This window comes from Opisthorchis viverrini (assembly GCF_000715545.1).
Source record: "Opisthorchis viverrini unplaced genomic scaffold opera_v5_18, whole genome shotgun sequence".
Lineage (NCBI taxonomy): Eukaryota > Metazoa > Platyhelminthes > Trematoda > Opisthorchiida > Opisthorchiidae > Opisthorchis > Opisthorchis viverrini.
The window spans coordinates 425,064-436,419 of NW_008751674.1; the positions used below are offsets into that span (position 1 = coordinate 425,064).

Genomic DNA, 11,356 nt, shown 5'->3' on the forward strand with positions numbered 1-11,356 from the left:
CCAGAAGACAAATATCCTTGTACTTGTCTAACAGCCTCGTATAGAAGGTCACGAGTTCGTCTGCAGTTTTCAGCGCTCCAGAGATAGGTTCGTATTTCCCTCTTGACTGCAAGAAGAAAACAATAGGCTATGATGTCCTTACACTACTGAAGCTGACAACATGATTGTACATACATATATACATATACATATATATATAGGTATATATATATTTATATGCACTACAGCCATAGACACATACTTCGTGTGCCGTAAACACAAGAAATTCTTCTACTTTTCAAGCAAATGATGTGGTGTCATCCAGATCCACTCCAGTGGAAGAAGCCCTGTCAGAGCGTTGGAATCTGGTGCTTGTTGAGTGCTTTAGTAGGTTTTCTTTCAGTTCAAAGCGTGTATTGTGACCTTGAAGATTAGGCAAAACGTTTACAGGCCGTTCCTATATCGATGCTTGATATAGCTCATTTGATTTGACAATATAGCACGTGAACGCTTTCTAGAAATGCTCAGAGCCAACCATAAATCTTGGCTTGTCATTTGTCCGTAAAATCCAAAACAAACCATAATTTTCAAATCCTGTCAAACAAGGAATAGGAGTACATAAATCAGGTTGACTATTCACTATCAAAAACCGAGCCATCTCTCGACGGGAACCATTTGACTTCCATCGGGCTAATTTACTGGTAACTTTTGTTTTGCTAAGTCACAGCTCACAGTAAAGTACTGGCACCATTTCCAAAGCTCCATTGGCATGAGATTTGCAGATGAAAGGAGGTAAGCTCTTCTCTGCGAAGTCATTGTTTAGCGAACACGAACTAAGCAGTCACAAGTCATTGGACACGAAAGCAAACAGCTCATCTGCACAGAATTTTGGAAAAATTAACCTTATCACGCTTTCGATTGGAATTTCATGGTCGTTCATTGGCCGTTGAACAATAGTAAACAAATACTGCAAAGCGGCTCCACAATTTCCGTAATGAACTTCAACTTCCATCAGACTCGGTGGGGGAATTCGAACATTAGCCCACAGACTACTTGCATGCTTCATCAGTAGTGTGAACCGTCACACTGGTAGTGAAACAATCTGTTACATTCCCGGTTAACGCTGACGCGGTGCTTTATTTTTCTCCTACATCCTGAAATAAGTCTTTGTCTTTCATCACGATGGGGACCAAAAAGTCCAAATCTACTAAGCCTACCAAACCTGTGACCTTGACGTTGTAATACTCACGACTGCGCCGCCAAACTTTCTTGTAAAAGACGCCTATCGGTTTCTGCAGAAAGAGATCGTCTCTAGTGTAATCTAGACTAGCCTTATTCGATGTATCGAGAATTAGGTTGAGACAACTGATTCTAAACCAGAATTGATTTTCGGCTGTCCCAAAAACGAATAAGTTAGAGGCACCAGTACTTTGCTTTTTTTCATTCACATCACTCTCGCATGAGCGTTTCCCTTCTTTTAGTCCTCTTCATGTTGTTCCGGTTTGGTTATTTTGGTGAGTCCACACTAAAGCGAGGACTAAACTCCTATTGGAATCCATCAAAACTGCGCACTTTTGGCCGAGCCCTGGTTTGAACTCCAGACAGGTGAGCGTGTTGCCACTATTCCATGAAGGCACTTTGGAAGCACCTGAATTATGACGCATGAGTGGGCAAGCGAATTCACACTGGAGCGATGTAACTGATTTTTCCGACGTCTAAAACGACGTCCCACCAAATGGCCGGGTTTTTTTGATCGATCGGCCCACCTGTCAGGAAGCGCCACGGACGCTTGAAACCTACTGAACAATTTTTCGATAAGCGCGAAACTCAAACCCAGTGCCTCCTAAATTTGGTATGGAATCTTTATATCCTACGAAAACATATGGTGGGCCACTCTTACATCCCTGTTTATCTTCAGTGTATAGTGATTTTTCTGTCAATTCAATCCTGGTGATCAGTTTTTTTCGAATCTATCCCCTATTTCTTTCATTAAAAGATAATATTCAACCGCTTACCGATGTGGGCTTACCTGGAACACACAAAGGAGTCACCAGTTAGGCGGTACGCGTAATTTTACCTTGAAACTCGAGAATACACCTTTCGCAATAATGTGTACAATATCCAATAAACTAATTGGTAGCGTTACTTATCAGGGATGAACGTCTCTAACACATGATTCAAAGCCAGTTGTCTCATATTAGAAATGTTCCCGTTTGAAGTACCAAAAATCAGTACCGTCATCAGCGTAGACATGGTTTGGGTTTTATGCCTCGATATGATGTATGATACGATTCTGAGGCGTTTTGTCGGGAGTGGAAAGTGTTATCTTGAATCGCACTCACGACTAATCGCCAAAGAAGGATCTACGAGGATGTTGCGCGAACACTTCAACGATGCATTATTTGAGTAGTCACCAGTAAATTCTAGTATGCCATTAAAAGCCCATCTTCCTCTTTTAGCAGGCCTACTCATAGGCTTACCTCGTCGAAAATGCTCGAGCTGGCCAAGTCTATTCCGATCAAAAACCGGTCACTCATTCCAATCCGGTTGAGACACTCGTGAATCAGATCGATAGGTTGTTCAGGAAGATCCATTTTGACACTCGCGGCACCATTCCGACATTGCAACTGCAACAGTATCTGTGAGAGGGAAAAACCGTGGCAGTGATCCGAAACAATCATGTTCTCGAGGGAAAAGCTAATCCGGAACAACTTACCCCCTGTTTGGTGATCAACAACTGATCGAGTTCACGTTTAAAATGGAATAGTTGCTCACAAATCTGAAATGGAAAATGTACACGCTCCAGATGGTTGTTACCTGTTCCGGTTTGAGATCCGGTTTGGGAACAAGAAGTATCTCTCGAATACACCTGCATTTTCCCACCGTCAATGGATAGTCGCTGCTGGGTCCATTGAACACAGTGATGATTGGCACCGGCAAGCTCCCTGAGGTTTCTGAAATTGTTTGGATCGTGTCGGACACTGTTTCAGTGGATCTGATCTGTAGGTGGGTATGGTGAGTGATTCAGAATGTTAGCACACAGAAACACAAACCCAGGATGAAGTGATTAAATTTGCACAATATGGTTGAACCTACTGGATCTTCAATCTCCAAAGAGTTGTTTAACAACCTTCCAAAAGATCGGATGGTCCAAGGGTTAAAATAACAACAGTAGAAGAAAAGTTAAGAACAGAAGTAATGATGTAACGTTGAAGTAAAAATACATGCGTGTGCTATCTCTCTTTGGTTGCTTATATCGCATCAGTAGTAGGTATGAATTTTCGTAATCTGACCTGTTTTTCCCTTGAGAAACATTTTAATGAGATTTGAGTTCATGAATTTTCGGCTAGCTTACACCAACTAGTCTCAATGTGTATATGGGATTCGGTTGCCACCAAATTGTTGGTCTTGATGTGCACAGTGAAAGTTTGTATCACCGCAAGAAGTGAATTCATGCGAATCCTTTTCCGTATTTAGAGTTTACTTAGGTCACTGTATGTGAAACTCCTACGGCCGATTGCTTAGAGGTTTCGGCCTCGCAACCAAGTGCGTTCTATCCTATTGCCTTACGTAAATAGAATCAAACTTTGAAGCGACGTGATATGTGCATTACTTCGCATTATCCGTTTATGATGAGTCGGGCTGAAACCAAGAAGGAAATGGGTCTACCACACAGAGGGATAGACAGCGCAAAATGGTCACTAGCATTCAGGAGTAAGCAGTTTGCATTTGATCACGTTAATATTCCCAAAATTTCTTAAGTATGGATGAGAAAACATGCTCCAAAAATGGTACAATTCTTAGCCAATGTAATCGTTGGCGTCCCATGCAACTAACTAACGGCAAACTATTTGCAAATGTAGCTTGGAATTCCATCCAGTTTTTCCTTGTATCCAACCTTTGTAAAATGTAGAGACAAGAAAAGTTTTCACCTGCAGATTTCGGTATTCCTATGAACCTGCCAAGTGCTTTCTCATACTCTTACGTCAGCCTTATGCACAACCCACACATAATGATCCTTCGTTCAAAATTGCTTCATCTAAACCTAGCGAATTAAAAGGTGCTTCTCACCCCCCAACATTTTGGTTCTTTTGGGAAAAGAGGCCAAAAATGACCGAACCATATCGCCAAATGACAACAGTTAAGATGCAGCTAATCAATAAAGACTTTGGAACATCTAACAGAGCTGAGGTGTTTTTGAAAGTCTAGCATCAGAAATCGTCATCAGAATCATCATTGTCAGCTGTAATAACCGCGTAGTCATCGAGCCGTGGTTGTCGCTGCCAGAGTTTCGTCTACCGATGCTTTGGGGGGGGGCAGGTGTGTAGCTGAGCATTGCAGGCGGGAGATGATAAATTGGTGCATAAATTCAACACTCTCAGTGGGCTGTCAAGTGGAGGGTCGGAAAAGGAGCTATGCATTGAAGGCAATAGCTTGGATACACAAGCGCCATTGGGGGCGCGACTGGGCCATGTCTGACAAAGTCTCTAACCATTGATGTGGACCACCCCGAGGTCCTCATCCAGGAAGACGACAATGACCTGCGCAGCTGAGTTTGCTGGTAATTTTCACACTTTACTGCCAAGTCATTGCTTGACCGCCTCTGGCTCCCTTCCACCTTCGTGTGGTTGTTTCGAAGAAGTCGGTCTGCTGGTATACGCAGCACGTGGCCAAGCCAGCGCAATCTATGCAGTGTGATCAGAAATCAAAAAGTCAACTTTCTTAACCGAGAAGACATGGGTTCAAACTTTCACGGCTTGACCAGATACTTCCCTTGATTATGAGCAGCTAAAACGCTTAGCGATTATTACTGAAAGTGATAGCAGCCAATTAATCGTTCATAGCTTCACTTAAACAGTTTTAAAGTTTATACGAAACCCGGGTCTCTCGGTTCTACAAACTTCCTAGACAAACGGTCACTAAAAACTGGGGTTATTTTTACAGTTTTGTCTTTGTAATGTGACATCATAATGGTTTTGTCATATTAAGCAGCAGCAGAAAATGTTACATGCTTGGAACTGATTACGATTCCTGGGTATGAAGAAGCAGGGATGAAAATTTTGTCTCATAATCATATATGTCGTTCGCAAGATGGTTATAAGATCAGGTACGAACTCAGAGTATTAAGCCTGTAAGTAAAAACGAAACAATATGGTGTTTCCTTTAGATTCTCCAGTATGATTTAAAGTGGTCGTGTCTGAGCGCATTGAGAGGTCCTGCTTGAGGGGCATTTATAGTGGAACTCCAAACTACTGACAAAATATCAGTAGCCTGCCACGTGCTCATTTAGGGCACAGCCATCAGCAGCTGTTGTCGAAGGTTCACATCAATAGTGTTGCAGACAAAACTCGGAAACGTTGATCACTAGACACACACCTATAAAGCTCTCTATTCAGCTGTTACCTAGGATGTTAGAACAACTTGTTTTTCCATTACATGCATGCTTCTGATACTTTGGAACTAGTTTGAAACTGACTTGAAAAAATTTGAAGAAAGGAACAATTTAATGAAAAATCAGTGTTCATCGAAGTTGAAGAGAAATGTTTTATTAGACTAACTGCAAACTGTGCATTGATTGTTCTCACTGTGGTACTAATTAGCTCACAGTGAGTTTGCCTTCGTGGCGCAGTTATGTATTACGAGCATGCTACAGATGAGTGATCTGACTTTATTCTAATTTTGCCCTTACTGGATTGGTGAGGGCGTAAAGTACAACCAGTCTGATGTCCAGATTTCAGTTCTATGTGGTCACATTCAAATGTTGTAAGCCAACAACTTGTGAGAGAGCGACAAATTTAATAAAACCAGTTGTAAGCGGTCCGAAGAGAACGGAACATTTACTGATTAACTTTCACATAGGCTATGAGCCGATCAATGGTTTGAATTTCATTTAAAAAATAAGCTCTATTTATTGGTAGACACAATAATCTGGTCTCTGAAGTCCTCCTGTCTTAGCCGATTTGTATGTACCTTTACGTTATCGCTACCAATTGGTTTGAAAATGGTGTACACCCGGTACACACCGTTGGTGATTCGCGGACTGCAAGCCACATGATCGGGCGTACAAGGTACCCTGAATCATTTTCACAAATAGATGCTATAGCCCTTCTTCCAATTTATCCCAGAAGAAACTCACTTTTTTCCTGGCGTACTGAGCTACGAATGCATGAAATGGAGTGGGCGGGTTTGAACTGTTGGCACCGGCGAAACACAAGGCAAGCGAAAGGGTACTTAGATCCGCGGCTTCAGTGGGGGCATATTTCAGTATCTCCGTTGGAATGACTGAAACGTTTGGAGTAGCGTCCCTCTGTCTGAAAACGCAGAAAGGGTTAATATCCTCAGGTGATTTCAAAGACCTTAGTCTTAATTTTTAGTCAAATATCTTGGCTGAGTCCTCATTGGTCATTGAGACATAAAATTTCACCATACAACCTGAATTACTGGCCTTCCGTTCAATTTAAATCAGTTTCGGTATAAAAATCTAAATTACGCGCCAGTAAAATGACTTCAATACAAACCATGTTACTTTAAAATTGGGCAGTATCTATAAAGTTACTCTCCAGATCAACGTAATTAGAGCCTGGGTGTTAACAACTGAGCAAAACTACTACTATTTTAAAGGGTGTAGGGTAAGAAAGAGCAAAAGTTGATATAATACGACCTCGACAGTCAAACTAAAGTGTAAAACCCTTGCCTTGTCAAAACATTAGGTTGTTACTTGAGCCCAATTATCACAGGACTTCCATATGTGCTTCCACAGCCCAGTCAAGTTCTTTCACAAACAACGGGTCCCTGAACTACATTGATTACCACATTGTCGGGACTCGGTTCTACGGATGAGAAAACATTTCGACCTGGCTACTCAAATCTAACAAAATTCTAATCATAACGAATAAGTCCGCTGCGTTCCTCCTTTCGTCCGTCTGTGAGGTGGTGTGAGATCCATTAACAGAAACCCCTATAAACCACTGCTCCTATTTTCCATTCAAACAGACAGCAACATTCTCCTCAAATGATTCCTTTTTGCTTAAATCTAGTCGTCCGTATTGAGAGAGCTGTCACGGAAAATACTAAAATAAGTGATTCTGCAAGTGAAGAGAAGGAGTTTTGGGACGTTTGAGAGTGCTGAGTTTGAATTACGCCTCATCGTGGAAAAATCATATTAAAAAAATCGTTTTGATTAGACTAGCCAGCCTCTCGGCATCAGGACAATGACCCTGTCTAAAGTGCCTGGTCTAAAAGGTTTCTGACAAGCAGCAAATTTTAAACGCTGGCGGAATCGTATCAAAGTTACTAGCTAACCACTTGTCTCAGTTTTGTGCTTAGCAAGTCCGCCTGTGATACATAATATTTAGCCCCCCGAAAAGTGCACGGAGAGGAGAAACCTGTCTGGATGTCTGATTTTCTGGTAACTGATAGAATGTTTAGTGAAACTCCAGAGCAAATCTTGCTTTCTTATCTGATTCGGCATAACGATGGGGAACTGATGTTGACAAAATTATCCGTAGGAAATGCATAGGCATTTGACTGACCAAGTATACCATTCGGAACAGATTGGAAATTTAAGTGTAGTGGAGTAAAGGAACAAGAAACCAAAGACGACTGGGCTACAATCTTCGACAGAATAGGTGGAATGAAGACATTTCAGTCACATGATGCATCTCGTGAGAAACTTTGTTTGAACTGAAAGATTTAATAACTAGGTTGCACCACAAACCTTTTCGAAGGACTTCTTGATTTCTGCGACCTGGCAGTAGTGCGCTGCGTTTCAACTTCCACGGGCCGACTTCGAAACGTACTGGAGTTTTCTTCCTGCTGCATACCCATCAGGGAATCATAGAATGACCTACGAATATAAATCAATGATTACAAACGCTCAGCTTAGCAGAAAAATGACTTCTAACAGAATTCGTTTTATTTTTGAAAGTGTTTCAGATCATTCCCGAAAGTAAACGGCGGTAGAACAACATGATTTTACATTTTTCGCTTCGATAATCCGGACAGCTAATGCTGTGTGAAACAACTTGGGCCTAGTCAGAGTATCTGTTTCTCTAATAGACTGCAAGACAACTCGTGAAAGCCAAATGGGACTGAAAGAGGTGCAGAGCTATGAGTCATGGGTTTAAGCTTCCCATAAAACTAGTATAATCTTCGTAGGAGTTTGGTGCGGCAAACCCCCGAGGCCACCCAACTGTATATTCGCAACAGTGACTTGATAATTTCCCCATATTAGTTTTTTGTGAACGTCTACTGTTTACTGCTTTCAGAATCTTATTAGTAGAAAGCTACGAGTAATCCTATGTTTACTTCGCATTTACTTAATGTTCATATATGACGAAACATTTTGTCGAATCACAGAGTTTCAACGGCTGTTGAAATCCTGGAGAGCTCTGTCCAGTACTAAGGGCTAGAATGGAAACCACCGTACATAACGGGAAGGAATATGTATATAGGAATATATAAAAAGGTAAGCTTTTAACGCATGTTGGGGGCAATTTTCACCAAACAGGCACTTTACCATCCACCGGTAAACCACCGGGTAGGAAGTATTAATAACAATGAGTGAACCTGAAAACTATTCACCAGGTCCGACTTATTTGTACGCAGACAGCCCTCAGGGTAAAGAATCTAAGTTTATCCTTCTCGTGTTTGCTAGATGGCACTCAATAAAAAATTTTGCAAGGAGTTGATTCACACATGTCATAAACTAAATTAGAGTCTTTTGGTTCGGAATAAAACGTAGCTGAGCTCAGTAGACCGATAACTTGCTTTCCTATGTTTTGCAAATATTCATTGAACTCTCAAGCGTTAGCTGTGTTTTACTAAACTTTTTCAGCAATAGTACTTTACTTGACAAAAAAACAATGAATGACATTTCACTTTACCTCAGCTTAGAATCTATCTCACAGAGAAGAACATAGTCTATAGTTTTTCCCTTTAACATTTCCAGAATTTCACACAGAAGGGGTGATACAACTTCATCACTCGTATTATTGGATGAGTGTTGATACGGACAGCTCAGCTGGGCCAATTTCTGAAGCAGTTGTTATAAAACTGGTTCCTCACCTTCTGCTGATTTTTCCACACTCCGGAAACTTCAACAACTCGAATGGGTAAGCCAAAACTATTCCAACTGTTTACAAAATGAATGGAACTGATAGTCGGACAGGCAGCCAGTCGCTCAAAATATGAGCTCTAGTTGTGACAGAGAAACATTGGTTCTTGTATATCTTGCATACTCACAATGAATCCGTTGGTATCACCCGGTTTGTGATGAAACATGGAGTTTAAGGCTTTTTCCACAACGGCTGGGACACCATTTTCGGAATAATATGCAATTATATCTGCCTTCAGCTCAGTGATACTTTTTACATGCATCGTCCGATCGCGGTGCCTTCCAGAACTGTTAGTCACGCTTGTTTACTTTATTCGATAAAAATGGCAGTTACCTGAAAACTAAGAAGACAAATTGATAATAAACACTTCATATTTACACATCACTTGACCAAAGGCTGCTTTTCGAACACGGTAATCACAATCGACAATGCTTGTAGAAAATACGTGATCATTTATCTGGTCTATCTCAAACTTTTGAATTATTGAATCCGCCGACCAAGAACAAAGGATTTTGATATCTTTACTCGCTTTTTAATGGCATATGAAATTTTGACGGTTAAACAGCAAGCGTGGAACCATTTCACCTTCATAGAATATGAGGCGGCGTAAACAGTCACCCATGAAGGAAAAAGTCTCGTCTACCAGATGAATCAGCCTAGCAGAATAAACCTGTTAATTTGATTCATCCCACATTTGAGACACTTGAGGAAAGACGGTGACTGTGTAATGAACTTGATTTCCAGTTCTTTGTTGTATCAATTAGCATCCACGTTTAATTCCGGTTCTTCTGGGTGCTAAACTTCACATTTTTGGTGTGTAACTGTACTCCACTGGGATTCTTGGGCCACCTCAAGTTAGTAGTATCTTCTTGCTCATAAACAAGATACAGTCACCACTACAAAGCCAGGCTATTCGGTCTGATCTCAAAAACCAAGTGGACCATTCAACCAGTAGAGTATTTCCTCGCCTCATACGCTTCAATTTTAATTTATGTAAGTTGGTCTCACATGTTTGCTGATGCTCACTGCCATCGTTTCGCATTCTGTTTTATCTGTAACCATTTTCTTTCTCAGTAAGCAACATAACCGTATTATTTCAGGGGTTTCAACCCTAGTTGTTGGGTCATTGCCCAAGATCTGTTTGGGTGCCATAAAACAAGCACGCTTTCTTCTACTAATGATTCATACTTCACTCGATTTCCACTTACCTCCGTAATTCTGCCAAATTTGTTTTCAGTCCTTACTTACGCAATCAAACTCTGTATCCTCAATAGACAGTGGGTAAGGCAGGTTGACTTTATTCGCATTAGATACGATACGACAAAATGGTTTCGACTGTTGTAAACCCGGCAAAATTAGCTAATTTTAACCTGTATTTTGCAGTAAAACAGGGAATCACAAAACTATCACCTTCAATCCAGTGGAAATCTTCCTCAATTCCTATGCTTTTTAGATTTTACACTGTCACCATTACCTTACCCTGCTTGTGGTGGTGTGTACACCTCTCCGTTGTTTTCTAGATTTCTTGATCTGAAGACTAGATTGACACACGACTAGGTCACTGCATACATAGTGTGACTCTGTAAACTCAGAGGTTGTTTACAACTTAAGATAACGTCACCACAGAAAAATAGAAATCCCCGCCCCTCTTATCCCCTGCTATTGAAAATTTTTAGAGGGTTCAACTTCACCTAAGTGCTTAATAACGCGCTACTGCGACCAGTGGGAAAAATAGTTACTTCCTTCTACACTGGACAGTGTTAACCGCTTTGACTATAACCCCTTCCCTTACTTCCGAGAGAATTTTGTTGAGTTAGCTCTCACGCTGTTGAAAAACCTTTGTTTCTTCCCAGTTTTTTATCCAAGTTTTTCTAAATTTCTATTATGGCTTATTCACTTTATCCCTTAGGCATAGACCACAAGTTTTGTACGTTTTCATCGAAATATTCTGTCACCAGATCCAGATCGGCCTAAACATGCATTAATCCCATTAATCCCACCGTTTCCCAGCATCTATCAACTTCTTGGGCCAAATAACCTGTTTTCTCCATGGTATGCCAACATGAGTATGTGCCTCGGTTGTTTTTTTTTACCATATTCCGATGCTAATTGGTAGAGAAAAAACCTCAGGCAATTTCACTTTTCAAGCTAGGTGACAAATTTATCCCCAATGTTTCACAGTTTCCTCTTTGACTTTTTGATAAATAGTGGTACGACTGAACCTCAGGCAGCATCGACATTTTGTGGTGATCAACATGCAA

General features: G+C 41.0%; 1 protein-coding gene across 1 annotated transcript in view; it reads right to left on the bottom strand.

The window, feature by feature from the left end:
• Positions 1-9,013, bottom strand: part of T265_01634 (hypothetical protein) — a gene marked incomplete at both ends in the record, with an annotated part of 17,291 nt that extends 8,278 nt beyond the window's left edge. The window contains 6 exons of the mRNA XM_009165700.1: positions 2,460-2,618; positions 2,696-2,758; positions 2,797-2,979; positions 6,116-6,290; positions 7,697-7,825; positions 8,865-9,013. Of these exons, the coding sequence (XP_009163964.1) occupies positions 2,460-2,618; positions 2,696-2,758; positions 2,797-2,979; positions 6,116-6,290; positions 7,697-7,825; positions 8,865-8,923 (768 nt within the window). The remainder of the gene's footprint in view (positions 1-2,459; positions 2,619-2,695; positions 2,759-2,796; positions 2,980-6,115; positions 6,291-7,696; positions 7,826-8,864) is intronic.
• Positions 9,014-11,356: the final 2,343 nt, after the last annotated feature.